Source organism: Eschrichtius robustus, chromosome 20, assembly GCF_028021215.1.
Source record: "Eschrichtius robustus isolate mEscRob2 chromosome 20, mEscRob2.pri, whole genome shotgun sequence".
NCBI classification, from domain to species: domain Eukaryota; kingdom Metazoa; phylum Chordata; class Mammalia; order Artiodactyla; family Eschrichtiidae; genus Eschrichtius; species Eschrichtius robustus.
In genome coordinates, this window is record NC_090843.1 from 66,244,838 (window position 1) to 66,262,895 (window position 18,058).

The window sequence follows — 18,058 nt, forward strand, 5'->3', positions numbered from 1 at the left end:
GCCAATTGCGCATGCGCACCCCGCCCCGCCTCCCCCGGCGTCGCGCAGTTCGTGCGTCACCGGACGACCGCCTCCCGCCCCTCCCCCTGCCCGCACGCTCCACCGAAGACTGGTTCCATCGGAAATTTAATGAAAACTAACGGTGAAACCAAAAGGAATTACAGCGTCCTTTATAACGTCGCGACGTTCTCTTTATTTCTTCCTTCGTTGTGGACTGGGAGTCCTAGGATAGATATATTTTTCCTCAAATCTCTTAAAAAAATATTTTTTTAATTAAAGCATCCTCCCCCCCTCCTGGAATGGTTTCCTCCGCCGCTCCCGCCCGCGCGGGCGGAACCACTCCGGGCTTCTCGGTGGGGGCACGGGCTGGTGCGGCGCAGGGGGTCGGGCAGCCACGCCAGCGTCCCGCCTGGCTTTGGAGCTGCTGGGCTCGTGCTGTCTTCCCGGGCTGCGAGTCTGGCGGGGATCCGCGTGCCTCGCGGGGTGGGGGCGTCGGACGGCCCGCTCCCCCACCACGGCCCGGGCGGTGGTACCGCCCGGCCGAGTCACGCGCCCCGAGGCGGGCGCGGCGGATCTGTGAGGGTACACGGTGAGGGGAGCCATTCCGCAGACCCGGAGGGAGGCCGAGGGTGTGGGGTGTGGGGTGTGGGGTGTGGGGAGGGGGGAGGGCCGGAGACTCAGCAGGGGGGCGCGGCGCGACGCGACGCGACGCGACGCGACCTGGAGCTTGGAGCCAGGGCGGCTCCCCGGCCTGTCCGGTCAGTCGGGCCGCGCGGTCCAGGGCGAGGGGGGCCGAGCCCGCCGGCCGGGGAGGCCGGGCTGAGGGGCGGGGGGCGGGGTCCGGCGACCCTGGAGCTGAGGGGGCGACCAGTACGGCGGGTGCGGTCGGGCGCGGCCTGGTTGCGGAAGGGGTGGGTCGCGGCGGCCGGAGGCACTGGGTCCCCAGCGCGGGGATACTTGGCAGCCCTGCGGGGGCCCTCGGAGTGGCCGGGGGACCCGGGTCTCCGAGAGGACATGCTGAGGCGCCAGGTTACCGGTGGTTGAGTGACAGTGGCGCGACGCCGCGGTGCCTTCGGGTGTCACACGCCTGTCCCCCGTGCAGGAGGCCGGGCCGCCGTCGGGGAGCTGCAGCGTGTCTGATGCGGGTCGAGAGCTGCCGTGCTCAGCGCCTCCTTAATCCTCCGTGGTTCTCGGGCGGACCGCAGTGGGGTAGAGGGACCCGGGCCAGGGTGCACCGCGGGAGAGGGTCGTGCTCACGTCACTGTCGCGGTGGGAGGGGGCGTGGACAGGACCCTACCCTTCAAGGTATAATGTTGAGCTTGTCGGGCGGGGGAGCGTTTCTGCCTCTTGGTTTCTGGAAGGCTGGTTGGAAAGGAAGGACTGCTGGGCATCCGATAGAGATTGGAATCGGAGAGTGAGTGGAGACCCGGCCTCGTGCTGCCCGAGTTCGGGTGCCACGGGCCGTAGTTCTCTCCCAGGCCTGTGGGGCTCAGCTTTAGGCTGGTGCCGAGAGAGGTATTTGGACCTGTTGGAGGTCACCTGGCTGCTCTGGGCTGGAGACGGACGTTTTTCCGCGTGCGTAGGTCTGGAGAGCTAAGTTTTATCTAGGCTGTGGCAGCCCTGATCCCAATAGTGAGAACTCTTGTCAGACAGGAGTGTTTCTCATTTAAAACAAAGTAAGAGTAGCCCGTCCCACTTTGATCGTGGATGCTGGGAAGTAGCTTAGCAACATCACCTCTGCTCTCTCCTTCCCATGTGAGGGTGGGCCTGTGGCCTGTGGTCGGAAGGGTTAAATGGGCATGAGGTGGGTGCTGCCCCCTAATAACCAAGAGCAGGAAGGGTGAGGACTTTATATTTTTAAATATCTTATGTTTTATATAGACGTTTAAGTGTAAGTACTTGTGTCACAAGGGCTTCTTTATGAAACATTGCTGTAGACTTTGACCACAACATCAGCTTTCTGTCGCCTGCTGCTTACCAGGCAGGTGGCCTGCTGAATCATTCAGAACCACTTCCTCCGTGTGATGTTCTCATTTGAGGTTGGCTGTAAGCTGCTTGAATTTTTTTTTTTTTTTCCCCATGCCCCCTGCTCTTAGAATTGCCTCTGATTTTTTTTCCTTACCTAGCAAGCGTCAGGCCTTAGAGCTGAGGTGTTGACCGCCGTTGCACTGCCTGACTCGTTGGAAATGGCCTTGCTGGCTGTCCCCTGGGCGGGGTGGCGGCTGTGTGGCCCTGTTGCGTATAGACGTTCGTGTTGACGTCATCCACGAGCGTTCCCCTTTCTGTGGCAACAACCGTTCTCTCTCCAGGCAGCTCCTAAATTCCCTTACTCGTCTGCCAGCCGTCAGCGTGGTGCCCGCTGTGTGTCGGGAACTGAGAGGGTGATGGCTGGGTGTGAGCGCTGCCGAGGGCCCTCCCCGAGCAGGGGGCATGGCGGGAGAGGCCGCGCGGTGAGGGGGAGTGAGCCGCTGGAGGTCTGGGGCGGCGTTCTGGGCCTTTCTCACCAGCCCTGCCCTCTTGGTCCTCTGCTGTTCAGAACCTCCATGGAACTCAGGGTCTTCCAGCTGAACGTCCTCCTGTCTTACACTGTCTTCTGTCCCGCTGCTCACCTCCCTCTGGGAGCCCGCCGTGCCCTGGCTCTCCACGCCTGCCAGCTGCCCCTCCTGTCCCCTGTCTGATCCCCAGATGTCTCTTTTGCGTTGGCTCCTACTGACCCTCGCGCTCTAGCCTGTGCCGGGCAGGTGCGGCGGCCCGCGTCACCTGAGTGGTTGACCGCAGACATCGGGTGGTGGCAGAGCGAGCAGGCGGGTAGAGAAGTGGCTCCGAGTGCGGCCGCCAGCGGGAGGCCTTTCGAGGGCCCGTGGCGGGACCCGCCGGGCCCGGTGGTCGAGGATGCCGCTCCCCGGGACCGCTCCGCGGACTCCCCGCCCCCGCCCCCGCCCCCGCCCCCGCCCCCGCCGTGCGTGTTCACACTGTCTGCTGCCCTGCCTCCGTCCTCCGGGTTCAGCATCCCAAGCAGGTGCCTCTGACTGGCCAGGCCATGCTCAGGCCTGCGCCTGCCGACCAGGGGCTGAGCACAGAGCATGTCTGACCTTTGATTCTGTAATGGGGGGTTGCGTTCTCCAGAGAGAAGAGGGTTTGGATCCTGCCGGTGTCCACTACTCAGTCAGACATTGGTAACCGAAATTGTCCTTCACTGTTTTGAGCCCGGCTGTCCAAGAGAACTTCCTGTGGTGATAGAAATGTCCCTCCCACGGTCTGTGCTGTCCTTTTAAAATGGCGGCCGTGAGCCACATGTGGCTGGTGAGACAGGAAGGGGGCTCTTCATCGTCATTAATTCAGATCTGAGCTGCCACACGTGGCTCCCGGCTACTGTCTAGGATGCTGTGGTCTGGAGAAGACGTGTTCCCACTTTAGCCTGACTCCCAGGCCCTGCTGTGTCACACGTGTCATGTCGTCTGGGCTGTCACTGTCCCGCCTCTGTTTCTCCACTACCTGCTGGAGCCCAGTGGACAGGCGCCCCACCTTAAGGTTTCCCCGCAGAGGGCACGTGCGCCTGCGTCCCCGCCACGCCCTCCCCGCCCTCTGCTGCCCTCCTCCAGGGCGATTTTGCTCCTGTGGTCTCCGGAGTGATACCGGACTTTGCCTCACTGCCTGTCCTCCTTTGTCACCTTGACCAGCTCTTCCTCCCTCGCACGTCTGAGCTCTGGGGCCCAGGTCCCCCAGCCCTGACTGCCCCACTCCCATCTCCCGTGGCCTGTCCTCATCATCTCCACTGGAGGCTTAGTAGGCGCTGCTCTCGGCCGCCTTCTCCCGTCTCCCACGTACGCTGCTTCCCTCTCTGTGCTCCACAGTCCGCCCGTGAGCAGCGTCTGCGTATCTCTTCGGGACACAGTCACGCTCTGACGGTCCTCAGCGCCTTCCCCCGCCCGCCCTGGCCCGGGCCAGCTGGCTTCCCTGCGTCCACCCTGGCTCCTGCACAGTGGCCAGAACGATCTTTTAAAAATAACATTCTAATTTATTGTGTTTCTCATCAGAACCCACCGAAGGTTCTCTAATCTCTGAAGAAAAGTTCAGGGTCTTACCATGGCCTAGAAGGGTCCCTAAAATCCACCTTCTGCTTGTCTTCTGCCCTCGCCCCCCCAGCTCTGCAGACATTCAGACCCCGTCACGGCCCCTCCTCAGCCCCCGTGGCGCCCTCTGTTCCTTCGGCTGTCACCTGGGAGCCCTTTCGTCCGAAACTACATCCCACCTCCTCCGGTGTTTCTCTGCCCTGGACCCCTGTCCTTGTGTCCCTAACGCGGTCACCGCACGAGAGGAAGCGGTGTGCCACGCGTCCCTGCCCGCCTGGAAGGTAAGCTCCGTGAGGCAGCGTCACATCACCTGAAACGTCGCCCGGCACACGGGAGCCGCTCCGCTGCTGTCCATGGAACAGATGCCCCCAGGGCGTCGTCACGTGTGTGTGCGTGCGCGCGTGTGTGTGTGCGTGTGTGTGTGTGTCTCCCCATCTGCCCACCTCGTGGCCCTGCCGGCACGGTCCTGACTGAAGGGTTTCTGTGTGATCCCGCATTATGTTTCCCCTCCTCTTTGTCCTAACTCCTTGTGGGCAGGGACGGTGTCTGCTTTGTGTCCCCTGCAGCCGATGCAGTGCTGGCCCAGAGTGGGTGCTGGGCAGTGCTGCCTGGCTGGGTGACCGGCCTCTGCTGGACAGAAGCCCGTTGAGGACAGCAGAGGTCGCTGGGCTCCGGAGCTGGCAGGCTCTGGGGCCAGCTCATGGCATTTCCCTCCTCTCCCCAGCAGGCCTGGCCCAGTTTCCAGGGCACCATGAATGCCATCGTCGCGCTCTGTCACTTCTGCGAGCTTCATGGCCCCCGCACGCTCTTTTGCACAGAGGTCCTGCACGCCCCGCTCCCGCAAGGGGCGGGGAGTGGGGACGGCCCCGGCCGGGGCGAGCAGGCTGAGGAGGAGGAGGGCGGCATCCAGATGAGCAGCCGCGTCCGCGCCCACAGCCCGGCCGAAGGGGCCAGCGCAGAGTCCAGCAGCCCGGGGCCCAAGAAGTCGGACATGTGCGAGGCCAGTGTCTCCTGGGGCGTTGGGGCTCGGGCTTGACCTCCTGGGGGTGGGCAGGAGGCCGCACGGCATGGCCGTGGCCTCACAGGCGTGGGCCACGTGGTGTGCGCTTGCTGCTTTCCTTCCCTCTGGTCCTTTCCCTTCGTCCCAGCTTTAGCTTTTTCAAACCACTCTGGGCCAGCAGACACTGGCCACCACCGTTGGGTCTGCCTTTCCAGCCTCCCCTCGCTCACTCGTGTCCATGTGCTGGCTCCTCGCCTCCCATCCCCTCAGTCTGGCGTCCTCCTCGCGGGCACCCTGCCCGCTTCGTGAGCTCTGGGGGATGAAGGTTAGGTCCCCGCACCAGGCCGCTTTTTCACGTGGAGCCCTGGGTCGGGACTGGAAGTCAGGGTGGCGTTGGCCCTGTCACTACAGGGTGGACAGAAATCCAGCCGTGTTAGCTTGGTTCCACTGAGAAGCAGTCGGTGAGCTCGAGCTTGACTGATGGATTGTGAGGGATCGAGGGCGGGGAGAAGAGGTGGGGAGGGCCCTCCGCTGTGATCGTCCGCTGCCTGTGATGGAGAGGCAGGCAGGAAGGAGGCCTGGGCGGCGGGGGGCCTTGGGGGCGTGTCCTTGAGCTGGAACGGCCTTGGGAGGCGTCCTGCATCGCCCAGGGAGGGGCTGGCTCCGGGGCCTCTGTGCGCAGTCCCAGGTTGGGGGCTGCCGCCGGGGCGCGCAGCCTTGGCGCCAGCATGACGGTGGCTTCAGAGGGGCAGCAGCCAGGGCCGCCGGTCCGGTTCCTTCCCCATGGCAGGGGGTCTGAGCGTGTGTTCTCAGGCGGCCACGCCAGTGCCAGAGTGTGGCAGCCTCCCTTGGCACGAGGTCCCTGCCAAGTGGTCGTGCCCGGATCGAGGACGGAGGCTCCGGGCCTCAGTTTTGCCGCCTGTGAGGTGGGGATTCTCCCGGTAACTCTCACAGGTTTGCTCCTTGGATTAGGTGAGGTGATGGGTACAGAGCTCTTCGGGATCCCTGCTGCGTAAGTGCCAGTAGATTAGGTCCGGTGACCTCCGTGCTCAGTAGATTCGATGCCCTCTGACGACCTTTGTGATGTGTGCATCCTGACTTTCCTACTCGGGAAACACGGAAATCCTCAGTCAAGTATAACTCTAGGAGCCGGTTGTTTTTATGCGAAAACAGATTGAGTTTTCTGCTTGAGATTTGCATACGAGTCAGCGAGCGTGTTGCCGGCTAACTGGTTTTCTTTTCTTTCTCGTGGGCAGGGCTGCCGGTCACTCGCTGCAGGGCATCCCGGGTACATCAGCCATGACAAGGAGACCTCGATCAAGTACGTCAGTCACCAGCACCCCAACCACCCCCAGCTCTTCAGCATCGTCCGCCAGGCCTGTGTGCGGAGCCTGAGCTGTGAGGTGAGTACCCGTGACCCGGCGCCTCTGCGAGAGTCGCTCACGTGCACGCCAGCACGCCCTGAGCAAGCTCGGTGTCGGCTATGGGAAGGAAGGCAGACGGCAGCCCGGAGACGGCCGGGCAGGTCCTGGAGACGGCAGGGCTGGTCTCTGGAGTGAGTCACGTTGCACCCCGGTTTGTTGCTAACTTACCGTTTTAAGCACCAGGCTTTCATTATTCGTTCTTCGTGGACGTGTTGCTAAGGTGTGAAGTGTTAGTAGGTGTGTGGCTCCCATCACATGTCACCTTCTTATCGTCTCTGTCACGTCACAGCCTCAGTGCTCATCACGTGCTCTCTGAGCCGACCGAGGCGTGAGTCTGTGTTTCTAAGACACGCGGCTGCCGTTGTCGAGTTGTCTTAGCTTCTGTGTCTTTGTCACAGAGAGTTCACAGTCTAGTCGCTCACACTTCCTGTCACTGCCCCACTTGATCGTCCTCACACTGCCCCACTTGATCGTCCTCACTCGCTGCTGCCATGTGCCCGCCTGGCTGTGTCCCTGCTGGTGGGCAGCTGATGGTGTCTGGTGGGGTTGTGTGTAAGAGTGGGTGTGGTGTGAGGGAGACCCAGGTTCTCTCCTACACATAACACATGCAGATTTTTTATTACGTGGACTCTGCAGTGGCTGTTTGGACTTGCTGGTTCTTTGGTATATTCCAGATGAGTGATGTTGGCAAATCTGAGCCTGGGGTAGATACAATACTTGTATATGAGTTAGTTATGACTCGAGGTAAGAAAAATTAACGAACCTACTGGCCCTTGGGTTTCATGGTAACAAACGTTCTCTTTAGGAAGTTCCATCACAGGAGAGATGAAAGCAGAGTTTTCCTTTCTCATCCCTGCCCTTTCCACTCTCCCTGTAACTGACGCTGATTAATTATGGCAGAAAGAAAAGTCTGAGCGGCAGGGTTTGACTGCTGCAGCGTGCAGAGGGCGGTGTCCTGGAGCGGCTGTCCTTGTGTCCCAGGTGTGCCCCGGCCGCGAGGGCCCCATCTTTTTTGGGGACGAGCAGCACGGCTTTGTGTTCAGCCACACGTTCTTCATCAAGGACAGCCTGGCCCGGGGCTTCCAGCGCTGGTACAGCGTCATCGCCATCATGATGGACCGCATCTACCTCATCAACTCCTGGCCCTTCCTGCTGGGCAAGATCCGTGGGATCATCGACGAGCTCCAGGGCAAGGCGCTCAAGGTGGCCCCGAGGCAGGGCAGTGGGTGGCGGGGAGGGAGGGCTCTGTGCGAGGGGCCAGGAGCAGGGCGGCGTTCCTGCCTGGGGGTCCCCTGGCCGCCGCGGAGTCGGAGTCGCGGCGATAAGCCCGGGGTCAGCCGGCGCTGCTGGCTTCAGTGGTCTCTCTCAAGTCTGTCACTGTCCTGCCTCTCGTTTGGCTCTGGCTTTGCTGCAGTCAGATGCCTAGTTTGATCCCCGCTGTCTCTGCTTCCTCTGACCGTCGTTTCAGCAGCGTGTCCACTAACGGTGTGGCAGACCCGCACCTACCGTGCATCTCCAGCGACGGCCCTGCACCTCCGGGGCCGCCCAGGATAGGCCGGTGGTGCTCTGGTAACAAGCAGTGCTTCAACCCCAGCGGCTTGTTTCTGTTCTGTGTCCATCGCCGGCAAGCAGGGGTCTGCTCGCTGTGGTCAGGCTGGAGTGGCGTTGCTGCTCAGCTGCCTGCTGGGGTGCGCAGGTGGGGCCGGAGGCCTGGCTCCTCGCCCCTCCTCGCAGGAAGTGGTCACGTGTCCCGCCCACACAGGGTCTGAGCAGTGGACGCCCCCCGTGCCTGGGAACGGGGGTGCCTGGAAAGCGCGGACGCCCCCTGAGCCCCGTCAGGTGCCGACTCATCGGCGTCGGGGAGGCTGCAGGAGAGACTCCTAACTGAGCCTCTTCTCGGGCGGCTCCTGATCCGGCTGGGGGACAGAGCTGTTCTCTCTGGGATGAGACCGGGGGCCGTGCTTTGCTCTTGGTCCAGAGAGCAGACTGGGGCCTGGGCTGCCGGCTGGTCTTGTTGTTAAGGGTCTTTCCCCTTCCCCTTGTGTGTCAGGTGTTTGAGGCGGAGCAGTTTGGGTGCCCGCAGCGTGCCCAGAGGATGAACACTGCTTTCACACCGTTCCTGCACCAAAGGAACGGCAACGCTGCCCGCTCGCTGACGTCCTTGACGAACGATGACAGCTTGTGGGCGTGCCTGCACACCTCCTTCGCCTGGTAACCAGACTCGGTCTTCTCGTGGCTGCTGGGGTGTTGGCCGGACTGTGCCTAGGTTGGGGGGGGACAGTTGCTGACAGGCCTGTGGTGTGACGCGTGAGTCCTGAACTGGGTTCGGTCCTCCTCGCCCCTGAGTGCATGGAAGTCGCGTTTAGGCGGAGCTCACTTCCCAGCGATACTTTAAGGTGAAGTTCCTAGACCAAGACTAGTGGTCTCCCTTTTTGTGAGCAGCAGTGAATGCTTGTCTTGCACGGCGCTTGTGAGTCAGGACTCGGAGCTGGGCTGAGCTGGGCCGTTCTGGCCCTGGTTCTCAGGCGGAGCTGCTGTCGTCTGAAGGCTGGGCTCCCTCGGGGCCGGCAGGTTGGTCTGGCCGTGGGCGGGAGGCCTCTTCTCCTCGCCGTGGTCGTGCGGGTGATGCGGGGAGAGTGAGGTGGGCTCTGCTGGCTCTCGCGACCCAGCCTCAGCGCACACAGGCCCTGCCTGCACCTGCTCTTGTTAGAAGTAGCTCAGCCTAGGTGGGAGGGGAGGACCGGTCTCCGCCTTTGGAAGGGAGGAGTATCGACAGATTTGTGGACACACTTAGGAACCACCACAGTCTGTCCTCCGGCCACAGATTGTTTCTGTTCCTCCCACTGCAGGATACGCTCCTTCCAAAGACCCCCAGATTCTCATTCCTGTGCAGCACCACCTAAATCAGGTCCTGGTGTGGGTGACGTTCCTCACATGTAAATCCTTGAGTGCAGCTCCTGAGAACCTGCAAACTAAAGAGAAAAATATTTGTCTCCCCCACCCGACATACAGTTCCTCTTGTCTTTTAGAAATTATTTTAATTTGGGAAATTTTCAGATAGACCCAAAGTATAATACTACAACGAACTTCACACCCTCCTACTTTAGCAGTTAGCGACATTTTACTGCTTTTTCATCTGTCCTTCACTTTGGTTTTTCCGGAATGTCTTTTAAAGCAAATCTTAGTTGTATCACTTCAACCGTAAACCCATTATCACATCCAACAAAATGGACTCATCCCTTAGCATCATGCAGCCCCGTCCATGTTCACTTTTCCTGCTTTGCCTCAGAGTTGACCCTGGCATTGGGACCCGTGCACCACCACACAGGGCGCGGATCGTGCCAGGCCTCTGAGTCTAGAGCAGCGCCTCGTGCGCCTCTGCCCCAGCCTCCCTGCCTTCTGTTGGAGGCCTGGGCTGTGCGTCCTGTAGGAGCCCCTCTGGCTGGTCGAATCCTCGTGGTGGTACTCAGCTCGTTCTTTTATGCCCATGTTTTCTGTTAACCAGTTGTTAGCTCAAGAGGGTGGATTGGCCTCGGGTCTAGTTTTCCTTTTGGCGAGAACACTGCATAGGTGACACTTTGTTCCCAGGCTCCTGAAGGCGTGCGGCAGCCGGCTGACCGAGAAGCTCCTGGAAGGCGCGCCCACTGAGGACACCTTGGTCCAGATGGAGCAGCTTGCGGGTGAGCTGGGAGGTGCTCGTGCTGGGAGCCCCTGCCGGCGGTGGCCTGGGGTCGTTCCGTGCTCAGCTCCCCTCTCCTCCATCCCAGCAGAGAGAGCTGACGGAGGGGACCCCAGAAGCAGCGTCCACAAAAGCTGGCCCTTTGCTCTTTGTGGTTTTATTGTGATTTCCTGCCTCGTCTTCCTTGACAGTCACGTGTAAGCGTCTGTCCGGGCAGGTTGGGAAAGACCATCCCCGGGGCTGTCGCTCTGGAGAGGTGGGTTGAGTGAGGCTTTTGTGTCGCTATTGTACAAGAAGCACTTACTCGGCCTGTCTGGATGGGTACCTGCTCGCTGCTCTTCAACAGTAAAATGTTGTGCTTTGTTCAGTTGGACCCGAGGTTTTCATCAGGGTGGTGGTTCCCAAGCCTCCTGGTAACTGGGCCTCCCTCCCCAGGTTTGCCATCAGATCTCCACATCTGGGTGTTCTAAGTAACTGCCCAGGGGAGTCTGGGAGTCTGCTTTTCTTTTGGAGATACTGGCTTTTCAGTGACATAGGTCCAGGATCTCAAATGTGGGGCGGGGTGAACGAGACTCATGATGCCTCTTGTGTGTCCTCTGTTACAACGTGCTGCTTTTTGCAAATGATTGACTTTAACAAGCTGGAGCTGTTTCAGGCTTGTTCCTGTCGTCCGGTGACTTGCATCTGAGCAGGCTTCCCTGCGAAGGGGAGGGCGGGCTGGTTCATCCAGGGCAGGGCTCGCTCAGAGGAGACAGAAGCGCGGTCCACTTTCGCGCCCTCACGGTACGGTCGGCCCGGAACCATTTATCGTGGCGATCACACGTTTCTAGGTTGGTGAAGGTGGCGAGGGCAGTCTGCTGGTGAGATTTATTTGCACGGAGAGCCGCGTGTGTCGGGAGAGAGAGGAGTGCAGGCATGCAGTGCTCACCGTCACGGCTTGGACTGTGTTTTGGTCGCATGGTGAGCATGGGGCTTCAGAGCACACGCTGCAGCTGTACAGACGTGCCTTCCGCTCCGGGCTCCAGGACGTGTGTGTGCTGTGTGCACGGCAGGGCCCCTTCCCTCGAGCCGTGCAGTGAGGGTGCTGCAGGCCTGGGGTTGTCGTGACGATGAATTGATGTAGCAGGTATTCCTTTCTGTAAGACGGGGAGAACGGTACTGACCCAGGGCAGGCGAGAGGACTAAAGGACAGAGTGTGTGGACATCTTCAGGGTAGCGCCCCCACACTGTACCGTCCTTACCGTTGACTTGACTTTTCCCGCCGGCAGTGGACACAACATAGCAGACTGAACGCCCCTGGCCCACCCCAGGGCTCCAGTGGCGGCAGGTAGTGTAGACAGCTGGTCCGAACCAGGAATCAGTAGCCTTCTGGCTGGTTTAACCACGGGATGCCTTGGGCTGAAGTGGTCGTGTGCAAAGACTTGCATCCAGAGAACGAGGGAATCTAGGGCCGCACATTTCGTAACTGAATGTGTTGTCTGTCTTGCAGACTTGGAAGAGGAATCAGAAAGCTGGGGCAACTCTGAGGCTGAAGAGGAGGAGAAAACCCCTGTCTTGCCCGAGGGGGCCGAGGGGCGGGAGCTGACCAAGTGCCCAGCGGATTCGTCCTTGCTCTCAGACTGTGGAAACTGGCAGCCCCGAAAGCTCTCTGTCTTTAAATCCCTTCGGCACATGAGGCAGGTAGGTGGTAGAGGGGTAGAGCTTGGATCAGAAACTCAGGACAAAGCCCTGTCCTCTCCTTCCGGCTCATCTCCATCCAGCACACCTTGTCCTTTGGGTCTGTTGTGTTCAGGGGTGACCAAGAACCTTCTTGGTGGGTGGCTGAAGATGACAGGGGGCATCTGGGGTGTCTTAGCCCCAGGCTCGGTGAGGATGGACGGGGTTTCTCTAAAGAAAGGCCCAACGGTTGGCTTCTCATAGTTCTCTAATCTTGTCATTCTGGAACCTTCTAAAGGAATTGAACAGCATTGTTGGTTTGCGCACAGCATAGATGCTTTGCAAATTGAAAACAGTGGCCTTTCTTACAAAGAATTGGAAACAACCCGAACGTACGACCCTAGGAATTGCATCCGAGCAATGGCCCGTTGTTCGGTAGGGGCAGGAGCCTGCCCTGCAGTGTGGGGGGGGCGGGGGGGGGCCGGTGTGACCGTCGGGGGTGCTCGCCGACGCCACGGGTCTCACCACACGGGAGGGCAGGGGGGAGTGACCGCTAGATCACAAAGCAGGCTGTCCTTCCTTAGACACTCTCTCTGTTTACTTTTACATTGAGCATGAATTGTATCAGAAAACAGTTATTTCTATTTTGGAAAATGAAGTAAAGCCTGATTTACCGGCAGGTGTTCTGTGGGGCTTTGGGGTGAAAACCATTCATTCAGATTGTCCTTGATTTGGCTGCAGTCCTGTTGATTACAGTGGGTTACAGCTAATGGATTGCAGTGGGAGGGGATCTTGAGTTCCACCGGAGGGGGAGTCCCTGGGGGCTGGTGGGCTTTGCTGAAAGGCAGTGTTACAGCCTGCTCTCTCTTTCTGGCCATGTTCACAAGCCCTAAGACAACAGGCTGAGCTCTTCTAGAATGTCAGTGCCGTGGAGTTAATTAGAGTTGATTAAAGCAGGATAAAAACAGGACAGATGAGGAAGTCCCAACCTCTAGATTGAGAGACTCACAGCCCCAGAGGACATGGTTAGAGGCTGGGGCTCCGGACGTGGATCCGCTCAGCGGGGCAGCCCTGGGCTGCTGGCATCGAGACTGAGCTCTTCCTCGGTGCTGAAGACTCAAAACCCTGGCTCTCTTTCGAGTGGTTAGGCCAAAGTTAAGGGTGTAGAGAGAGAAGGTACATGTTGCCAAGAGCTAATACTTTGCTTCAAGTCTTTAAAAATAGAATCGGGGAAAAGATCTTGAAGTGTACAAGAGCTCTGGGGTCGGACCTTCAGGTGTGAGTACAGGGCCATTCCTCCTCCTGGTTTCGGGCAAGTCACCCAGCCTCCCCGAGAAGATAGGTGACTTCCTTTCTCCTGCCCGTCTTCCTTCACTCTACAGAGAAAGTTTCTAGACGAACACACAAATAACTTCCTCTGGACAGAAAGCAGTGCACCGTGTTTTTCAGGTCCTGGGTGCCCCATCTTTCCGCACACTGGCCTGGCACGTCCTCATGGGGAACCAGGTGATCTGGAAAAGTAGAGACGCAGACCTTGTCCATTCAGCCTTTGAAGTTCTTCGGGTGAGAGGATCTTCTTTCCTTTGTGTTTTGTGGCAGGACGGTATTGGCCTAGTGGGTTTTTAAAAAATCTGTCAAGATGTGTCAGAGACTCGTTGCAGACGTTCATGCCTGAATCTAAGATCTGTGTTCTTCTCCAGTGTTAAAAATGGTATTCATCTGTGCTTTCACTGCCAAGGGCCCAAGTTCTATCCCTGGTCAGGGAACTAAGATCCCACAGGCTGTGCAGCGCGGCCAAAAAAAAATGAAAGAAAAAAAAAGGTAGTCATTTTTGGCTTTGATTTCGAGCAAGGAGTCTGTGCTGTCCTGGTAGACTGACCGCTCTCCCATCCGCCCTTCCCCAAGCCCCGCGTCCCTTTGAGAAGCCACCTGTGCCGCAGAGGCGGGCCTGGGTCCCCGCGTGGTCCTCTGCACAGAGGCTGATGGATGGGCCGGCCGGAGTGCACGTGTGGCGTGCTGTCTCCGTCCCACAGGTGTAGGGGGTGCCAAGGCCCAGGTCCGGCTCTGAGCGTGTGTGCGTGCCAGCCCTCTGCCTGGGCCCGTGAAGGCACAAGACGAAACACTCTCTCAGACAGCTTAGAATCCCTTTGGCGGGTGAGGGAAGAGACAGACATCCGAGAAGTCGGAGAATGATGGAAGAGTTAACCCTGCAGGGCGGGCTGGGATGAGAGGGGCCAGGTGGGCGACGCCTTCTGGGAGGAGAGGGCTCTGGACCGAGCTGCAGGGGGCGCATGGGGTGTGGGTGAGGGACTCGGGCGGGGCAGCGCTCAGTTCTGGGTGGTTCTGTTCTTCAGACCATGCTGCCCGTGGGCTGTGTGCGCGTCATCCCTTACAGCAGCCAGTACGAGGAGGCCTACCGCTGCAACTTCCTGGGGCTCGGCCCCCACGTGCAGATCCCTCCCCACGTGCTGGCCTCAGGTGCGTGCCGCGTCGGTCTGGGCTGAGCCCCTGCACGTCAGGGCTCAGAAGAGAAACCACGTGACTGGACCTCAGCTGCGGGTTTGAGGGCGATGCCTGCTGGCCTCAGGCGGGAAGACCCACGTTGCAGGACCAGCTTTCCCCATGACATTGGCTTCTAGTGTCTGTCTTGAAGACGGGTGAGGGTTGGGCTGGGCAGCTCACAGGTCCCAGTCCTGGGGCCCTGAGGGGGGTTCAGGAGGCCCGCTGGACTGAGCCCCCCGCCTCGTGGTCTTCCTTCCTCTTCCTGTTCTCCTGTTTTTATCTGCCTTGAGTCCGTCCCTGGTGCTCTTCAGCTCGGTGGCCCTTGCTCTGCTCCCCTCCGCCCTGAGGACTGGCGAGCTTACTGCTCTAGACAGAGAGCCAGGGAGCTGATGGGCATACCTCATGCTTGGTCTCGGGGGGTCAGGAGTCAGCACATCCCTTTGTGGGTGCACGTCCCTGCATCTGGCACGTCTAGGCCTCCTCCAGGCACATCCGTGAGCGCGGTGGGAAGGTTGGTCACAGAGCTGTCACTCTCTCAGCAACCAGGCTGGGCCGTTAGTCCAAGAGGTAGCGTTCAGAACACAGGCTCTAGTGTCAGAGATGGGCTTGATATTGTTACCACCACTAGCCGTGTGACCTTGTGCAAGTCACTTAGCTTCTCTGAGTCTGTTTCCCCATCTGCAAAATGGGTTATGTTGTAGCGGGACCACTCTCCCAGGGCTGTTTAGTATTAGACCAATGGAGGTATACTCAGTAATTTGTAGTAATATAATACAGTGCATTATTAGCTTAACTGAGTCAAAAGTGAACCCTTAACTCTATTCACAAGCTACGAAAGATTTTAAGTGCCAGAGTGTTCAGCTCAGGAGGCTGGAGTTTTCCCCAGATGATCCGAGATGATTGGGAGGCGCAAAATGAGGGGCTTGGTCCCGGGGTGAAGAGCACTTGACGGGCAGCGTGTGTTGTGTCGCCGCAGAGTTTGCTGTGGTGGTGGAAGTGCACACGGCCGCTCGCTCCAGCCTGCACCCGGCCGGGTGCGAGGACGAGCAGTCCCTCAGCAAGCACGAGTTCGTGGTGACCAGTGGGAGTGCTGTAGCCGCAGACCGAGGTGGGTGCCGCTGAGCGGGGCTGCTCTCTCCCCGGCGAGCAGACTGGGGGGAGGGCTGAGGCCGCCCCTGCCCTCCCCGTGCTGACCCCCCAGCTGTGCCCCGCTTGTCCCCAGCTGGCCCCACCATCCTGAGTAAAGTGGAAGCGGCTTTGACCAACCAGAATCTGTCGGTGGACGTGGTCGACCAGTGCCTCGTCTGCCTCAAGGAGGAGTGGATGAAGTAAGCAGGCGCCGCCTCGGCCCCTAGAGTCTGTGCTTTCAGGGGAGGGCTGGGCTGCCGGCAGCAGGTGAAGCAGGAGCCGTTTCCAGAGACAGAGGTGAGGCCGTGGCCACTGCGGGAGGGGGTGCGGAGGAGAGGTGCAGGGCTCCACCACTTGCTGAACTGGCTGGGTGACCTTGAGCAGGTGAGCCCGCACCCCTGAGCCCCAAGCTGCTCTGTGCTCTCCAAGGGAAGCACTTACTTTTGATGCTCAGTTAACTTAAGAATTGGAAGGTCGGGTAGCAGATGTTCCCTCCTTATATGATAAGCAAGTTACTGTATTTCCTCCCGCCTTCTTAGTAATTTTCTGTCAAATTTAATTAGTCAAACATTGTTCTGATTTCAGACAGTACAGTGGAGCTTAGGAGCCACCTGTCCCTTTTATGAATGGGAGGAACATTTGTCTTTTTAATCTCCCTGTTTGGCTGCACCAGCGTTAGCACCGGTGGGGAAATGGGAGACCCTGGGTGCAGGCGCGAGCTGCCACTCTGCCGTGCTGTCTCTCCTGTTTCACTTCCCGCTCTGCCTGTCGAGCATTGCTGGTCTTGAAGCCGTTTAGGCCCCAGGACCAGAACTCTGCTGACGGTTCTGCGGTCGCTGAGTGTTTGGTTTTGGTTTTCTACAGCAAAGTGAAGGTCCTCTTTAAATTCACCAAGGTGGATAGTCGGCCCAAAGAGGACACACAGAAGCTCCTGAGTATCCTCGGAGCGTCTGAGGAGGACAATGTCAAGCTGCTCAAGTTTTGGATGACAGGCCTGAGCAAGACCTACAAGTCACACCTCATGTCCACGGTCCGCAGCCCCATGGCCTCAGAACCTCGCAGTTGACCCCGTCCTGGGGCTCTGTGTCTGGGTAGGCCTCCTGGGATGTGGTGACGTCCATCCTTGCCGTGGAGCTCAGACACGGGTCTCTGATGGCATTCTCAGGCTGTCCTCCCGTTTCCAAACTGCTGGCATGAAGCTGTTTCCTAGTAAGGAATGGAAAATGTTGGGGCTGAACTTTGCCCTCTGTGTGGGATGTGGGCCTGGTGTTGTTCTTGGCACCACCCCACAAGCTATTTGAATTGCTCCAGCCCTGAAGAGGGCAGTGGGAGACTTGTGACAGTTAGTCCCCTGCATTCGCGCACCCCTGGGAGAGAAGAACGTGAGGAAGGTGTGCATCTCATGCCTCTCATGGATGCTGATCTCAAAATTTACAGGGAAACATGTCAGGCCAGCTCCGCCTTGGGTATCTTAGCCGCAATGTCATACCCTCTCTTGAGGTTGAACCTTTCTATTCTGAAGTTCAGCAAGGGTTTTCCAGGTAGTGCATGCATATGTGAGTTTTGTGAATTTTCAGGTTGTGTTCTGATCCGTAGTTATTGTTAGTAATCTGGTTTTAAGTTAGGGCTCTGGGAATGCCTTTTGGGGTGGAGTGGATGTTTTCCTCGTCTTTGAATCATCTGGAATTCGTGTTCTGAAGTTACCTGACGCCCAAGTCTTCTGGCCATGCTCTTCTGTGGTTGCTTTGAAATTACCCTGTAGCTTGAGGACAAACCCTGATCTTTTTTACACAAAGAGGATACTTTGCTGAAATGTCAGATGGAGTCGTTTGACTGGCCTGGCTCACTGTATGGGGAGTTGAGAAACCCATCATAGTTTTATTCCGTATCACTTTGCCCTCTGTTGCTTCTTTAAACGTTTACATTTGGCTGCAGTTAAGTTTCAGAGTATGGTAGTTTAAGACAGGTTCATCGTCCCTGTGTACATTTTTAATAAGGATTCATGGTTTGGAAGGATTTTCCGGTAATTTTGCTGATTTGTTTATAGTTTTTTGTGTTTAATTTATATTTAACAGGAAGACCATGTTTATATGACTAGGTATTTGTATCATGCAAGAACATTGAAATAATAAAGATATATTTTTATAAACTGTTGACTACATGGTTTTATTGGTTTGATACCTCAGATTTTCTTGGGATCAGTCATAGAAAATAATATGGTTAAAGTAACACCAGTGATATAACTATTTTGGAACTCTGTACTCTACTGAAGGCTTACAATTTCCAGGGGAAGACTTAGTAAACTGTGGTTAATTGTCAGTCAGTTTTAGCTCGTAGTACAGTGGCAGCTTCCTATCTCCCACCCCCAGCCACATGGCAGGGCCGTACACGTGTTCTTGGAGCAGCTTGCAGCAACGAGGGTGGGTAAAAAGGATCCTGTCCTCTGAACATCAGGGCTCTGTGCCTGATTGCTGCTGGCTGCTTCTGATTAGAGTGCAGACGAAGAGGGGGCAGCCACTGTCACTGTGCCTCCCCCTCTGGGTGGCAGCCTCTCCCTGCTTCATTTTTGCCTTCCACCTCTCAGGAGCCAGACATT

General features: G+C 58.2%; 1 protein-coding gene across 3 annotated transcripts; it reads left to right on the forward strand.

The window, feature by feature from the left end:
- Positions 1-392: 392 nt before the first annotated feature.
- Positions 393-17,575, forward strand: FLCN (folliculin). Of its 3 annotated transcripts, none has more exons than XM_068529580.1 (13): positions 393-589; positions 4,147-4,354; positions 4,798-5,073; positions 6,330-6,476; positions 7,479-7,700; positions 8,548-8,708; positions 10,086-10,177; positions 11,666-11,856; positions 13,282-13,395; positions 14,187-14,310; positions 15,311-15,442; positions 15,557-15,662; positions 16,327-17,575. In XM_068529580.1, exons 3-13 carry the CDS (start codon positions 4,825-4,827, stop codon positions 16,526-16,528), a joined length of 1,740 nt encoding a protein of 579 aa, XP_068385681.1. In that variant the 5' UTR covers positions 393-589; positions 4,147-4,354; positions 4,798-4,824; the 3' UTR covers positions 16,529-17,575. The 3 variants fall into 3 exon arrangements, with proteins under 3 accessions (XP_068385681.1, XP_068385680.1, XP_068385682.1); XM_068529579.1 differs by lacking the exon at positions 393-589 and adding an exon at positions 675-758; XM_068529581.1 differs by lacking the exon at positions 393-589 and adding an exon at positions 675-758 and having other exon boundaries at positions 4,801-5,073.
- Positions 17,576-18,058: the final 483 nt, after the last annotated feature.

What these genes read in the sequence shown, in the direction of transcription:
- FLCN (XM_068529580.1), top strand. Translation starts at nt 4,825, where the DNA reads ATGAATGCCATCGTCGCGCTCTGTCACTTCTGCGAGCTTCATGGCCCC. An exon ending in TGCGGAGCCTGAGCTGTGAG is followed by an intron (nt 6,477 to 7,478) that starts GTGAGTACCCGT and finishes CTTGTGTCCCAG; the next exon opens with GTGTGCCCCGGCCGCGAGGG. An exon ending in TGCTGTAGCCGCAGACCGAG is followed by an intron (nt 15,443 to 15,556) that starts GTGGGTGCCGCT and finishes GCTTGTCCCCAG; the next exon opens with CTGGCCCCACCATCCTGAGT.